Genomic DNA, 16070 nt, shown 5'->3' with positions numbered 1-16070 from the left:
ATGCAACTGATATGGCCCGCTGCTAATGCTAGAAGTATGGGTTGGCTATGAATTCTTTAATCATAACATACTTAACAAACAGAAATGCAAGATATTCAAAGATTTTTTTTTTCTTTAAATGCAACTTGGCTTTTGACTGCATTTTAGGCGTGGCTTGGGTTATACATACATTACGGAGGTTATTCAAACATCAGGAGAGCCTATACGAGTCGTATATGGTCTATACGACTCATATAGGTGTAGAGTCAAGTCATTTTCAGTCAGGAAGTGTTAGTTTGTATTGATTTGTATTGTATAGTCCCTATGCGAACCGTATAAGGCTATACGACTCATATAGAGTCAGCTTGACTCATATAGTTTTTTTTTTAAATTACAAAATATTAAAAATAACATCCGAGTTGGTTACAAAATAGAAACACGAAATTTAAAAAAAAATTGCTTCATGCATAACAACCTACGAACAACATGAGCGTTTCTGGGTAACGGCTTTTAGATGTGGTCATGCAATCTATTTTGGTTGACATTCATATGAGTTATCTAAGCTTTTGAAATATAATTGCTATAAAAATAATTTCGTTTATTAATATAGATGTTTTGATTCGTGTTAACTCAGCTTTTAAAATATAGCTTTTATAAAATTATATAGATACATGATGAATGAAATAGAAGTTGTTAGGTGACGAATTATAAAGCAATACACAAATCTAACATGTTTTGAGCAAGAAAAGATGATACATGAGTTGTGCGGGTTGCATACCATCTATACGGCTTGTATAGACCATAAAATAATTATAAATCTCTTGTTAAAGTACAGGTTGACATGCTGTCTATATGAGTCGTATAGATCCTATACGGCTCGTATAGGTCAGACGGCTCGTATAAGGTCTATACGCGTCGTATATGGTCTATACGACTCGTATAGGATCTATATGAGCTATAATATCTATACGGCTCGTACAGACTGCAAAAAACTGTCACACTGTCACCTCCATACGCATGTCAATAAGTGAGGCCTATACGGCCGTATAGCCTTATTCACACACATGTTGCTGGTGTTTGTATATAACCAACAAAAAGACAAAATTAACATCTGAGAGAGAAAAAAGTTGGGAAACCACAACAAAAGTATAAAGACTAAATCAAGTCAAGTGTGTGACAGTTTTGAACTTTATTTAAAAGAATCAAAATTTGAATATACTCGGTTGAATTAAAAAGGAAATAAACACATTTAATAATCCTAACAGTCACTATAGCTTAAACAAGGGAGTCTTTGGTTGCTTTCTTCACTTCAAAATGATTTTCTTTATCTTGATGTCCCAAAAGAGGGGTGCTACTATCTTTATCTTTGATCTGAAAAATAATTAAAAGAAAATATATGCATCAACTAAAACAATTGGTTATATAGTACATGGGCGGCTCAACTGGAAAAAAAGAGAAAAAAGGAAAAACTTAAAGATTGGGACCCCTTAATTTTTAGGCTTTAACTTCCTTTAATTTTCAGCTTTGACAAGTAGAACAAACAATCAATATAGTTGGAAAGTTGTTTTTTTTTTCAACTACAACTCTAACACGTAGGATTGTGTGTCTTTTAGATATCGTATACAAAAAATGTGCGATATCAAATTCCCACATGTTATGATTCTAAGCAAAAGAAATTATTATTTTTTTTTATTAAAAGAGGCCTAAGTTTAGAATCCGCTTTAGGTTTCTCAAAAGGTTGAGCCGACCCTGTTGTATGGTTCAAAATTTATTGTTTAGCAAGAGTCAAGAGAGAGAAGGGTACGCACTTGTGAACCTTGAGAGAGATCAATCATTTGTTTCTTTTTGTTTTCATGGGTACAAAAGTAAGAATACAAGCCCATTCCAAGAATGGCAACAAGTATTCCTATGATGTTTCTTTGTGTAAAAGGGTCATGAAGCAAAGTATACCCAAATCCAAGAACAAGACATGTTTTTAGATGCCCCAACACTTGGTATGTAACCGGCGACGTCTTCCCAATCACCAAAAATGTACTAAAGTTCACAGAAACCGCAATCAAACACGATAGTATTATAAACGCCTGCAACATAATATAACTATAATCACATCACCTCAAAAACAACCCATGCATAATTAACTGAAAAAGGGCATAAAAAGTACCAAAACAAGAGGTGAATATTTGAAAGCAAAAACATTTTGCTTTGTGAGATATTGATCTACTAAAGGGCCTGTGACAAATAGTATAGCTGCTTGAAATGGTGCTGATTGATACAACAGTTGAGTTGATGACACATTTAGTCTCTTTTGGATTGTGTTTGTCAGCTGAAATTACAACTTTTTGTTAAGAATAACTTGAGATGACTGTAAAAAAATAAAAAAAAATTATATATATATATAAAGTGAAGATCATACAATTTGACCAACACATGTGGTGGCAATAGCTAGAAGGGAGAGAATTGTGCCAAGAACATTGAGTTGAAGATCCGTTACGGATGCTATGCCGACTCCAAGAAGTAGGACGAAAAGCGATAACTTTATTTTCTGGCTGCAAGTCATCATGAACCAAAAACGGTTATTACAAATACGGGTTAAACCCTGAACCCTAATCCTGTAACATGTTTTTTTACCTGAACTGTTTTTTCAAGAAAAGAGTTTCTAAGAGGACAGTAAAAGGTATGATGGCGAGTTTGGTCATCTGGAAAACATGAAACCAAACCAATATTATAAGTTACAATATAATGTGCACTACCACTTGAACTTAACTATTGAGTAATGAGAAGCACAAACCTGATAAAAGCCGATGGAGTTAAAGCCGAGGCTCAAGTTAAGAAAACCAATTGAAACACCGTTTAGGATACCGAAGAGGATCACGGTTTTCATATCAATTTTCTTGTTCTCGAAGAAATTCAAACGGTGCGCGACATGAAGTGTGCAGTATGTTACCACCAAATGCCAGCTAGTCAATGTTGTAGCTACACAAAGAAATTTAAATTTCGTTACTTTAGTACATTTGGTTAATTTATAACACCTAAGACGGGGCCCAAATATAAAAAGGGCATAACTTGGGGTACAAGTATTGTTACGAGACTCATAAGCAGTGGACCAAAAGGTATGGATGAACCGGATCATGTGGCAAACAACCACCTGATGTCGGGCTCAAATTTCATTAATTGGGCTCCTACTTTATCATATTTATCAATGAAGATTTTCCCCCAACTTTATTATTTTCTAATCAGTCTATTTTTAGTGTAAAAACGTGTAAATTAACTATTGCCTTAACTTACGCGTTTATTTTATGTATTTAATTTCATCAAGTAATTGTTTGTTTCCAGTTCTGAAGATTTAGCAAAACCTAAGAGTGTCAATCGTGTCGGGTTAGGGGTTTGGCAGGTTGAATAGTTCAACCCGAACATGACCCATATTTTTATTCGTGTCAAAAACACCACTCTTTTAACCATTATTTATCCAAACTAGTCAAACTGGTTGGTGGGCGATAACCAAGTTGTAAGCGTGTTAATCGAGTTGTAAATAAATAGGTTAAACGGGTTAATGGGTCGACCTCTTTAACTAAACATAATGCAGGTCAACCGTCAACCTGTTTAACTAAACGGGCTAAATAGGTAAATTAACCCGAGCACGTCCCTTTTTTAAAAAGAACCCAAAACCTGAATATTTTCATGTCATGTTCAAGCCGTGCCAGAAACTTTATAACCATTTTGTCAAGAGTTATCCCTTTTATTTTTCTATGAGATAGGTGAAATAAAAATTGATACTGATAGGAACGGAATTTATAAAACAGTCCTAGAGATAGAATTCTACCATATTTGCTTACGCTGCTGCTATGGGATTTTTTTAAAATATCAAATATCAAAACAAATTCAGTTTCTTATATTATAATATATAACGACATTAAAATAATAATTTACTTGAATATTGAATACTAGAAAACTATATGAATGTTGTATATATTAACTTAGCGCGCGAATATACCTAATCTATACATGCATTTTAACAAAAATGGTTACTTGACATGCAAATAAACATAGAAATAATATACAGAAACATTACCAAAAGTAAAGCCCAGGTTGCTCATCAAGGCTTTGTTGCAAATAACAATTGACACAGATGATGCCACTGATAGAAACAATGCACCAATAACCCCCAACTGGTACCCTGTTAACTCCCCCATATCTTCTTTTCACAACTTACAAATTTACTTCAGTTAATGTCCGAATTCGACTGCAACTCAAGAAATGATGAGTAGTTGAAAAGAAGCAGGAGAATGTGAGATTGAAGGCAAATGGAATGGAATGGAATGGATGGGTTTATAATTCAAGGTCTGCCATCTACATCGGTTGGTACATAAAATTGCATTTTTTTTTCCATGTTTGCTTGGATTTGAAGGCAAAACAAAACATGTTTCTATATGTATCTCTACAGTAGCCGTTATTAAGTTTGTATTATTATTATTATTATTATTATTATTTTACACCACCAAAGTTTTGTTTTCAACTTCTTATAGCATGTCGGATTAGCAGGTTAACGGGTTGATCCTGGAAATAGTGTCTGACGTAAGAACCTAACATTAACACAATATGCATGTTCATGGGTTGGTACGAACACATCGTTTACCTACAAAGAAGTATATGTTATTTTGTATATTAATGTACCAACCCTGTAAATTTACAAAAATTAGGAATAGAAATAAAAATACTTAAAATAAATTATAATAAAGTATAATGTGAAGGCAAACGAGCAACAAGCTTCGCCGCAAGCCTTTTTTGAATTTGGTACCTAGAACTATAAATTTTTCTATGTTATTAACTTTTAAATTTGGTATTAGCTAATAAAAAAGGTTATGGTATTAATTACATTTTTAAACAAATTATAGTCCGCAAAATCGCAAATCAATCAGGGTGACCCGAGCCAGTATAAAATCAATCGCAATCTATGAACTTTTTAGTTATGTTTGTGTCGTGTCAGGAATTTATATCGCTAATCTTACACCAACTATTTGCTCATAAACAAAAATAACCATAACTATGAAAAATTAAACAAGAACAAGAGTTGTATTAAAATAGTTACACTAATTAATTTATTTGTTAGGTGGAATGAGTGCATCTTGAATGATACTCCTAACAGCTTGGGTCATGACTCAACAACCTTTGCTTACTAATAATTCAAGTTAATTTTGACATTGATGTAACCCTCTTAACACACATTTGCACTAAACAAAATCTAGAAAAATAAGACCATACATTATACATATATGCAATACTTCCAATTGGGCCGGGCCGATCCATGTTTTCTTATCAAGAAGGTAGCACTAGAGGTGGAAAAAAAAACCGAACCCAAGAAAAAACCCGGACAGATTTATTTTATACCCAGGTTTTTAATACCCGAACCAGTACCCGACCCTACCCGTAGGGTATAGATAGGGTATGCATGTCAGTATCAAAACCCGTACCCGGAACCGGACCCGATTTGTACCCGGTAATACCCGGAACCGGTTTCATGCCCGGAACTAGGTTTTTCCAATACCCGAAACCCGGTCTATCAAATACTCGATCTATACCCGAAATTACCCAAAAAGTACCTAAAAAAGACCAAAAAAATACGCCTAAAAAGTGCAAGCTCTTAGAAAACCTAATCTATACCCGAAAATACCCAAAAAAAACCTGAAAATAGGGTTTTTTCAATACCCGGAAAAAGGGTATTCAAATACCTTGTTTTAAAATACTTGTTTCTATACCCGACCCGAACCGGATGTATAGGGTATGGTTTTTAGAGAAAATAGCCGGACCCGACCCTGACCCGGGTATTGCCAATCCTTACAAAACATCAACCACAAGGAAACAAAACCACTGAAGTCTGCTATCATAACAACATAAACTATGCACAAAAACTGACATTTCTCATCATATAGTGGGACTATATGCTACAGTACAAAGTATGGATCCCTATAGCCAAGCATCTCATGGGCTGAACTGGCCCAAAACGGGTCAACAAACAAACAAAAAAATGTACATGACTTCCTTCAGCTCTATCCCATCTGCTTAAAGTAAGCTTTATCTGCATTTGCAAGCCGATCTTGAAACAATGCCCACTCGCTTTTGCATCTATCTCTTACCCCTTTCCACGGAGCTTCACCGTTCTCAGACTTACCCTGAATGTGTTAAAAGTAATAACAATAATATTATTAATCGTGTTAGAAGTAAAGAACAAAAGCCAGAAGATGGTTGTTTAGTATTTCAAACAAAATGATGACTCACCTGGCTACCGAGAGAAGGAACGACTTGATGAATGATCCACTGTGAATCAACAACGCCGATTTTCTCATGTGCGGGCTGTTAGGTCATAAAGTTGATATTAGTATAAATAATAAGTTACATGACAAGAATATAAAAATGGATGATTGACCGACGTTAACGCATCTTCTAAGTGCAAAATCCAAGCCCCATCCATGCACCAGATCGTTCTGCAAAAACAAATAAAGTTAATGTTAGAATTATGGTAACTGATAAGATTCAAAGGGTAGAATTTTTTGCACACGTCCTATTTGACCATATTGCCTTGTGACTTGAGCATGGGTATAAACGAGCCAAGCCAGGCTCATGAGCTACTTGAGATAGGCTTGTTAGAAGCTCAAATCAAGTCGAAGTTAAACGAGCTCGATCCTTAAAATAAGCTTGTTTAATATGCGAGCCCAAGCTTGAGTTTCACTTATTGAGCTCTCGCAAGCCTAATAATTATATGATTTTCAATTAAAGTATTAAATTTATATTTAAAAAAAACTATTTATTATACATAAAATTATGATAAAATAACTAATAACTAAATAATATATATTATGTTATATATAAAAAACAAAATTAAAAAAATATATAAACATAACTAAAATTGTATATAAACTAATTAATAATAAATAAACACTAAGCAGAAAAACGAATCACGAGCTTGAAAAAATAAAGAATAACGAGCAGAGTTCGAAAAAACAAATCACGGGCCTGGCGTATTGTATGGTCTTATTTTTCTTGAAAGAATGAATCACAAACTGAGCTTGAGCTCTCGTATATCAAAATGAGCTGAGCTCGAGCTCTCATATGTCAAAACGAGCCAAGCTCAAGCCTAGTTGAGCTCAGGCTCAGCTTGTTTACACCCCTATACTTGATATATATCTTTACCTGAACCATATGCCACACGCACCGCCACGCAGCCCGAGAGAATACAGGAGCCATAATCTCTACAAATCTGAATAAAACAAGTAAAACTTGTCATGAAACCAAATTATCATGCATTACAACTCTTTTGTGTGTGTGTGTGTTTGCATGTGTGTGTGTGTAAAGAGAGAGTACGCTGCACATGGAGGCAAACGAGGATCACTGCACCATCCCGGTTTCTCTTCTGTATCCCTATAAACCAGTGACATACATAACTTGAAGTATGGCCCGCATTAAAGAACTATTTCATGAAACATTATACAAATATAAATGACTAAGCATTCATAACCTACTTGTGAACTTCCTTATCACCTCTCCTCTTTGTCATTTGCCAAGTTAATCCATTATTAGGTTCAAGACCCGGTTGAGAAATCTCCAAACCATGCTTCTTTACCAACTGAATATACCTAAAACACCACACATAATAAAGTGAATTCACAATTTACAATCAAGAAATAAGCGACAAAAATACCTGTCTGCGTTAAAGTGTTCAACACCGAGGTCTTCATCCCAAATGAAAATATACTCATACGCTGCTACAACATCAGGATGCAAAAACCTCTTTGCATACCACCTATTAAAAAAGTTTAGATACAATAAAACTTAAAAAAGTAAAACATTTAAATAACAAGTTTGTTATAAAAGAAACTCAAAACATACCATTTGGTTTGTTTCCGAACGCTGATGTGGATCGCCTGCTTTGACCACTCATATTGGTCCCATTCGGTGACTACACCATCATAGTGAAAAAGCAATATTTGGAAATCCGCAGAAAACTACAAATAGTCATATGATCAAACCTTAGCATCCTCAAATAAGTATAAGATCTAATAAAAGTGGATATATTTAATATTGTGGAACCTTTTTTATTGATGCATCAATATTGTCCCTTTGACCCCAACCGACAGTGAAAGTTACCAAGTACTTTGGCTTTTTCTTCAAGTCCTGAAAATCCCACATTTTAAAAAACAGTTCAAGTTATAAAAAGATATAAACTGAAGTAAACATATGAAAAGCATACTTCACTAGGTTCGCCCCATAATCTTCTCAAATATAAGTCAGTTTCTGCAACCACAATTCCCGGAGGCAACGTCTCTGCACCACGAGGATTTGTTGGAACATAAATCTGATACACAAGAGCGTAACTTAAACTTAATTAAAGTGCTCGCTTAAAACCAGCATTTCTAACTTATAATTCAAATGTTGACAGAAATCCTTAGCAAGCATACCTTAGGTGTATTACTAGAACCAAGATTTTCAGGGAAACTGCGTTCAAGGGCTTTAGAGCGGTCCTCACGCATTGTTACATCAAATGGTGAATAAATGCTTGAAGGTAAGATAACCTACAATGATATTATTAATTACAGTAAATTGAAATTCAAATAAATGGTTGTACGTGGTGAAAGTATATCCAAAATTCAGAAGTTAGTTACCTTGGTAAGAGAGACAGATGGGAAAGAAACACCAATAAAATATCCAACTACAATTCCCATAATTGTGGTTATAATTAGTTTCCCGCCACAATTTGACTTCTTGAAAACACCACTAGATCAAAAATAACAAAACTGATTACTCAATATGGCTCAAGTGACTCAACCAAACAAAAGTCACATCTTTTTAGAAAGATCAACGAGTGTGATCCAAAGTTTAGTGTGTGTGTGCGCGCATATCAACTGACCTGCGATACGCGCCTTTCATTGTGTTACAAGTGACAAATGCTATATGTCAATCTCCAGGAGTCCAGGTAATTATAAGAGCAGTTCCTAATGAGCTTACAACATCCACCAGAATGCTAAAGGGCTAAATAAAAATTTGGAACATAGCTAGAATACCTGAAAAGTTGAAACCGTGAAAAAAACTCAATATTAAATCCAGATAGTATCAATGAAAAGGGATGAATTGTTGGATTTAGTAAAACTAAGTAAACTAAACAAATTGCATTCTTGATGGAGTAATCGTCACAGCATTTTCATATAATTTGGTTCAAAGTAGCTAAACAATAAAATGAGCTCTAGGTATTTTATCCTTCACTTGATCCAAGAAAGTATCAGTCATTTTTATTTTTAATTCTCTTTCTTATCTTAAAAAGATCGAGTGCAACTTCAATTCTCTCTGGTTTCAAAAGGACGATTATTTTGATATTATATGCATGGGTCCATTACATTTTTGTAGGTTGGGCCAGCATATTGCTCTTTTTCTGGTACCTAACTTGCTCTATAAAGTTGGTAATATTTGGTACAAATTGGAAACTTTTCATTCAATAATCATTATAACACATAGTTATTAAATGTGATAGGCGCAGTCAAGGCGCAAAAAAAGCGCACTTAAATAAAAAAATTAAAGATATATTATGTATATGAGAAATAATATTATTCTTCAAATAAAATAAATAAAAGCTATTATATAACATTAAAATCATCTACTTAGTACCAAAAGTTCTAAAATAGTCAAGATTCAAACGTAATTCCAAAACTTGAATATCAACATGTTGAATGTAATTCCTTTGACCTCTCCTAGATCTAAGTTTCAATCGCACTCCTTGCGTCTCTTTTCCTCGGCTTTTACCTTCTCATGTTCCAGTCGTAGACAATGCCGAAGCGCTCGCCTAGGAACTAGACACCCATTTATTGAGCATCGCCTGAAAAAATAGGCCTAGGTGCAAGAAGCGAGGGCTTTTAATAACTAGGGGAGTGCATGGTGCGGTTTTGGGCTAAAACCAAACCGAAAACCAAAACTTCGGTTTTTGGAATTTTAAAACCGAACCGTTAGTTCGGTTTTTACAGACACATAAAACCAAACCGCTGGTTTTCTTTACGGGTGCAAACGAGCCAAGCCGAGCCGAGCCCGAGCTCAACTTGTTTCGAGCTCTATTTTCAAAGCTCGAGCTCAGCTCGAGCTCGGCTCGTTTACTATTTATCAAATTATTTTTATATAACTATAATTATTTTTATATATTTTTTTCTATTATAACTTTATGTATAAAATAATATATATTATTTAGTTATTTTTATTTATTTTTTCGTAACATTATACATATTAATTAATAAATATTAAATATATATATTTTAAAAAATTATATAAATGACATGCTCGTTTAGGCTCACGAGCCGGCTCGAGCTCGATAAGTGAAGCTCAGGCTCGTTTATTAAACGAGCTTACTTTTAGGCTTGAGCTCGGGCTCGGGCTCGATTAAGCTCGGCTCGATCGAGCTTTTTAACAAGCCGATCTCGAGTAGCTCGCGAGCAGCTCGGCTCGTTTGCACCCCTAGTTTGCTTTACTGTTCGGTTTATTCCTACTAATAACTATGATTATACATAAATTAATCCATTCTATCATTCTCCTTATCAGCATTAGCATTAACACTAAGCAATAAGACATAAACTCAGTTTACAAATAGATCCACATCAAAAACGGATCCAAATTCAAATCACAGTCATCCGAACTCGTAAACAACACAGTCACGGTTAAATTAAAGCACACGCGTAAATCATAACCCTAACTGTATCAATAGATCGATCAAATTCATACGAAATGTGAAACAAGAACACGTCAGCAACTCAATTAAGCACAAATTGGTGTACAGTGAAGCATAATAATAATTATGAATTTTGAAATTAAATGAGAAATTAGGGTTTGCAGATATGCTTGCTTACAGTTTGTTATTGTTTGTTTGCTTCAGGTGAAAGCGACGCCGTTTTCCGGTTCCTGAGAAATCGGTATGAATACGAACTCGGATACGAATTAAATTTTTATTGCGGCTAAAAAATATTATTATTATTATTATAGAGAAAAAAAAAATGAATAATTAGCATGATCCTGTTTGAGTATTTATTTATTTAAGATTTAAAATGATCATAATCAGAAGGCTGAGGTGTCCACGTTACAGCCTCCTGTCGATCGCTATCTGTTTCTTTATTCTCTTGAGTGTTAGTGGCGGTATTAATTTTCACATTATTAATATTATTATAGTAAATAAATTATTAACATTTTAAAACTATAGGTTTTGTCTTTAAACAAAGTCTAGGGCGGATCTACATATATGTGTGTGGATACGAGAACTCATTACGTGTATATAAAATATGAGAGTGAACGCATTTGGAGAAATAAAAAGAAACTGGGACGGGTAAAGGAGAAAATGATGTTTCATAGATTTTTTTTTTTTTTAAGGAAAGGAACAGAAAGGAAAAGAAAAACAAAGAAAATAGACAGGTTTTGTTTTCCTTCCAAATCAAAGAAAATAGAATGAAAAGGAAAAGAAAAATGTTATAATTACCATATTGTCCTCATTTTATTTAGGTCAAATGTTTTAAACGCTCTTCAAATACAACCACTTTCATCAAGTACTCTGACAGCATACACCTACTTCTCAATGCTCGTTCTTTTATCAGGTATTCTTAATTTAATCTCACTTTATTTTGATTGTGCATCTTATTCAATTAGGGTTGGAGTCACCTATTAAGGAAGGATTAATATGGTTTCTTTTGAGTTAATTAAACAATAAATATGCATTAAGTGCTTTGAGGTAGACTACAACAATGGTTTGCACCATGTCTAGAAGTAATTGTCAAATAGGACCCCATCAAGCATGTAGTAGTTGACGAAGTTGTCGGCTATATTATTTGTAAAGTTGTTAGCCTTTCGAATTATATAACTTGAAATTCAATGTTAACTTGTTAAGTAAACAACACTAACAATATAACAAGCAAAAGTTATTTAGCTGAAATATAGAACTACTAGCTTTTAGCCCGCGTGTTACGGGAGTTATTTTAATTTTTTCTAATGTACGTAATATTATTGAGTTTAGTGTAGAAATCAATTAATAACATCACAGTATGAACTCAAAATATTTTATGAAATAAAGAATTCAAAATTACAATTAAATTTAGTTCAAGTAAGAAAAGATCTCCTTGAAGACGACATTTGTTGTCTTGTTAGTTTGTCTGCCATATTTGTCTAGAATAAGTATCTTCAACCCCTTTTTGCTTGTAACTCTTGATAAGGCGACATATAGTTTTCCTTGTGAAAAGACGTCACTCTTTAGGTACAAACCAACTCTATTTAGTGACTGTCATTGGCTTTTGTTTATAGTCATAGCGAAACAAACTGACAAGGGATATTGTCGTCTTGTAATTCTGAATGTTATGTTCTTGTCAGAAGATGTTAAAGCGATTCTAGGAATAGATATTCTTTCACCAGTATTAGTTCCTGAAAGAATTTTCACTTCAATTACACAGGTACCTAAAGAAATAACCTGAAGCCTAGCATAAGCCTTTCTTTTGATCAATAACCGGCACGCAGGGATTTTTTCAGAAAGCAAATCATCAATGGTTGTAAAGTTGAATGCATGAAAACTTCCACCAAATTTATCACATAACTTTACATCAATATTTTTCGACAAATTTACTTTGTGAGTGTTTTCAACATACATGAAATTATTAGAATAACTTGCAAAACTTGCTTTTGAGATTTGATAGCTGTACTCATTTATCTTTTTAACAAAATAGCTTATGAACTTCTTCAATATTGAAGCGTGAACTCTATTTCTCTAAAACAGAAAGACACATATTATCATATATTTAGCAGAAAATATCAAGTAGCAATCTAATTAAAATCATGTGTAACCTCTTTGTTTTCTAAGATTAAATCAATGAAAATAATAGTTAGAGGACTGTCAAGTATATGGTTTATCCACTTCCTTACGACCCGTACTAACAGAACTGATTTGTCATCAGCATCACTTAAATCATTCAACATCTTCAAGTTTTTGGCATCCATCATCCTATATAAGCATAAAAATAAATAACAAATAATTAGTTTCTAGCTTTAAGTCATTTTGGATATCATGTACACGCATGTATATAATATAGTAAAGTTTATATGATCGATATCCACAAAAAATTGGTAGACATAAAACCGGTAGCTACGTGTCTTATATTCTTCAATTTCATTTCTCCCTTCAAATTCACTTTTGTATTAAGGTGATTTACAATACTTGCGTAAAATCATAAAATATTGAATGTGACGTCTTACCAAATAAAAATTGTGCTCAATTTATAACTTTTTATTTCTATATTTTACGAATTGCTCTATATTATACAATTTATTATATTAAGTCTATAATAACTCCATAACAATAAAATTTAAATTTAATTGAGACTCACTCGGTTATTAGAGTAGTTCTGAAAAAAAGTAATATACAATTTATTTAATTAATAGTATATTACAATTCCGTAACAATAAAATTAAAACTTAATTAAACTTTGGCCCATTTAGTTTTGCCAAAAAATCATGTTTTAATCTCTAAAGTCTAAACTCTGAAATCGAAATATACAATTAATTAAAAATATCATATTAACATAAAACTAAAATAAATTATAAAAACCAACTTTTAATAGAGAATGAATCGCAATAAACACTTGTACATAGTTGATTTCTAAAATTCTTGAACCATTTTACATGTTTTATTTTTATTTTTTTATTTAATTTTATTTTATGTTTATTTTAAAATCCTTATTGTCTGATGTGACAGACTTCTGAGTTCTGTAATCAATTCTACCAGTCTTACTTTGTGCTGATTGTTCAAAAAATATTTGTTGTTTTAACATAAAAGTTGGTAGAAAATATGAAACGTATTTAACATAAAAGTTGGTGCAAAAAATATTCATTCAAAGCTTCTAAAACCAATCAAATAACAAAGCACATATTTATGTCATGTATATCAGCTTCCTATTAGTTTAACCTAGCTTTGAGTTCCAGTTATTTTCAAAATCAAAGTCAAACTCAGAACTAACTAAAGATGAGAAAGTTTTCATGTATTGTCTCAACATGGAGATGTGGTGGTTAGGGTTTCACGATTGAAGGTAGGCGAGGTCATGAGCATAGGCATTTCAACTTCTCCAAGGCATCCCAGTCCATAATTGTTACCAAGACAAAAAAATAATAAATTGCGCCAATACCATCGTTTATCTAAAATCCTTCATTGTAAACCTGATTCGAAGTTTGAATAATATGAGCCTCAAATAGATTCATACAACACTAAATCAATTTAATCAATCCTATTAATTCATATACTGATCTCTTACCTTGAATTTGGCTGTAGCTTTTGAAGCAGCACGATTGCTGCCGAGTATTATCAAATATGTGTTTAACAATGATAACACATAACACACTGAATTAATAATATATTACCTCACAGATATGCATAACCATACATGCTCTAACCAAAGTAGCATCCGTCTGGCTCGATTGATCCAAAGAAATATAGCTTCAAAAGTCACTCTTATAACTTTTTATAACGCAAAACTTTAATTCCCTTTCATTGTGATAGTCATAATCTGATTGAAGGCGATTAGCACGTGTGAAGATTAGTAATATTAAACTAAGATAAGACAAGACTACATAAAGTAAAAACAAAGAGTACACATCATTACAAAGTCAATTAATAGGAAACAATAAAAAAACGATAATAAAGTTTTAATCTTTAAATTACCTGACCGTGCACATCACCACAAACAGTGACGTGGTGGAGAAGGAGGAGGAGGCTGCATAGATTAAAATCTAAACAGAAAATGAATTTTAATGTTTATCTATGTGTAAATATTCGTATGCACGCTGGTGCAACATTTACAGAATTTAGTTTATTATAAATGAAAACGAAAAATGCATTCCAGTTCGTTTCAAACGACAACCCAACTTGGTTACAGTTTAGAGCGAACTGAAGCCGAATATGTAATTTGAATCCTAAAGCAACTAACAAACCAGATAATATCTTTAATATTAAAAGGTTACCTAACCGTTAATGTAAACGAAAAGCTGTAAACAACTAAATAACACCCGAAATCAGCCAGCAGCCTATGCCATCTGACTTGCATGAAAAGAATAATATATTATGTACCTTTACAATATTTTAATCTAACATTGATCAAAACAAATAACTAATTAACATAGAACTTATATCTTACATTCCCGTTGTGTCCCAGTCTAATCCAATAGCATACCAAATCAGTTGGTCAAAAAGCAGCTGAAGTCTTCCCTTGCGCTCTTGTATAACCCACCACTGTAAAACTCAAATACCAAAAATAAAAGATCAAAGCTCTAAGTACATACGAAACACATATCCAAATACAGAGTGAACAACTCCACATATTTCCATTAAATAGAAGGCATTATGATGTAAAGGAAAGCATTTTATTAGCGTAAACTCTAAATAAGAGCATAACTTCAAAATGAAAATTATTAAGATTATGTGTAATGCAGAGGCGGGGGGACGTCAAGTCGTCAACTCTTTTATACAATTTAAAGTAAAATGGTAAGGTAAAAATTCACCTCAGTGACACATTAGCTATTAATCTATTATGCAAGTTTATGTTTTCCATCCTAATGAACCTCTTAACAACCTTGTTAATTTGCTGTCCATGATGTTTTAGTACCATGTTATCATAAATTCAACAAAAAAGTTTAATTTAACAGTTAGCATTTGGAACAGATAGAATTAATTGCTTGTATTGTTTATGGAGTTTAGAAGATATGATGTATTATTTGTATGTATTATGATCCCATGGTCAGTTGGTCCATGTCAATCTCGTTATTGTATTTAGATAATATTATGCAATTGAATTTTGTTTTTAATATTTGAATTAATCATTGTATCTGTTCATTCTTGGAGATATCTTTATCGAAAATACATCATGCTTTTGTAATATTGTGCAAGTTAGTGCTAATACTTTGTTTATTTAGGTGGAACTTTTATGATGGTTATATTAGTGTGAATTAATGCATTTATGTGTATTGTTTTCTTTTAAAGTTTTCTTATAAGAGTTATAAAAGTTTGTTATAAGTAGAATGATATATAGATACTTTCACTTTTTATG

The 16070-nt window shown here is 32.9% G+C and overlaps 2 protein-coding genes across 2 annotated transcripts; both read right to left on the bottom strand.

Annotated features, from left to right (window-relative positions):
- Positions 1 to 1243: 1243 nt before the first annotated feature.
- LOC143554434 (UDP-xylose transporter 1-like) lies at positions 1244 to 4225 on the bottom strand. The gene is made up of 7 exons (XM_077044187.1): positions 4049 to 4225; positions 2768 to 2952; positions 2608 to 2675; positions 2393 to 2525; positions 2141 to 2302; positions 1788 to 2060; positions 1244 to 1350 (listed from the first exon to the last, which is right to left on the bottom strand). Exons 1-7 carry the CDS (start codon positions 4167 to 4169, stop codon positions 1255 to 1257), a joined length of 1038 nt encoding a protein of 345 aa, XP_076900302.1. The 5' UTR covers positions 4170 to 4225; the 3' UTR covers positions 1244 to 1254.
- A 1674-nt stretch (positions 4226 to 5899) lies between these two features.
- On the bottom strand, positions 5900 to 9026 carry LOC143554433 (uncharacterized). The gene is made up of 13 exons (XM_077044186.1): positions 8879 to 9026; positions 8634 to 8745; positions 8430 to 8543; positions 8222 to 8326; positions 8062 to 8145; positions 7861 to 7976; positions 7673 to 7774; positions 7494 to 7607; positions 7336 to 7392; positions 7165 to 7231; positions 6405 to 6458; positions 6253 to 6327; positions 5900 to 6146 (listed from the first exon to the last, which is right to left on the bottom strand). Exons 1-13 carry the CDS (start codon positions 8896 to 8898, stop codon positions 6024 to 6026), a joined length of 1143 nt encoding a protein of 380 aa, XP_076900301.1. The 5' UTR covers positions 8899 to 9026; the 3' UTR covers positions 5900 to 6023.
- Between the last annotated feature and the right edge of the window lie 7044 nt (positions 9027 to 16070).

The sequence above is a fragment of the Bidens hawaiensis genome, unplaced genomic scaffold (assembly GCF_021521415.1).
Source record: "Bidens hawaiensis isolate Kalapana, Puna unplaced genomic scaffold, B.hawaiensis_p1.1 tig00017681_1, whole genome shotgun sequence".
In the NCBI taxonomy this organism is placed as follows: domain Eukaryota; kingdom Viridiplantae; phylum Streptophyta; class Magnoliopsida; order Asterales; family Asteraceae; genus Bidens; species Bidens hawaiensis.
The sequence above is the reverse complement of the archived record's forward strand: the minus strand, read 5'-3'. Positions and strand labels throughout refer to the sequence as shown.

Coding starts and splice junctions, on each gene's coding strand:
- LOC143554433 (XM_077044186.1), bottom strand. CDS start 8,898: ATGAAAGGCGCGTATCGCAG. Junction 8,746..8,878: donor ATGAAAGGCGCGTATCGCAG/GTCAGTTGATAT, acceptor TTTTTGATCTAG/TGGTGTTTTCAAGAAGTCAA. Junction 8,146..8,221: donor TATGGGGCGAACCTAGTGAA/GTATGCTTTTCA, acceptor TGGGATTTTCAG/GACTTGAAGAAAAAGCCAAA.
- LOC143554434 (XM_077044187.1), bottom strand. CDS start 4,169: ATGGGGGAGTTAACAGGGTACCAGTTGGGGGTTATTGGTGCATTGTTT. Junction 2,953..4,048: donor CAACCTGGGCTTTACTTTTG/GTAATGTTTCTG, acceptor TTCTTTGTGTAG/CTACAACATTGACTAGCTGG. Junction 2,676..2,767: donor ACTCCATCGGCTTTTATCAG/GTTTGTGCTTCT, acceptor CATGTTTTCCAG/ATGACCAAACTCGCCATCAT.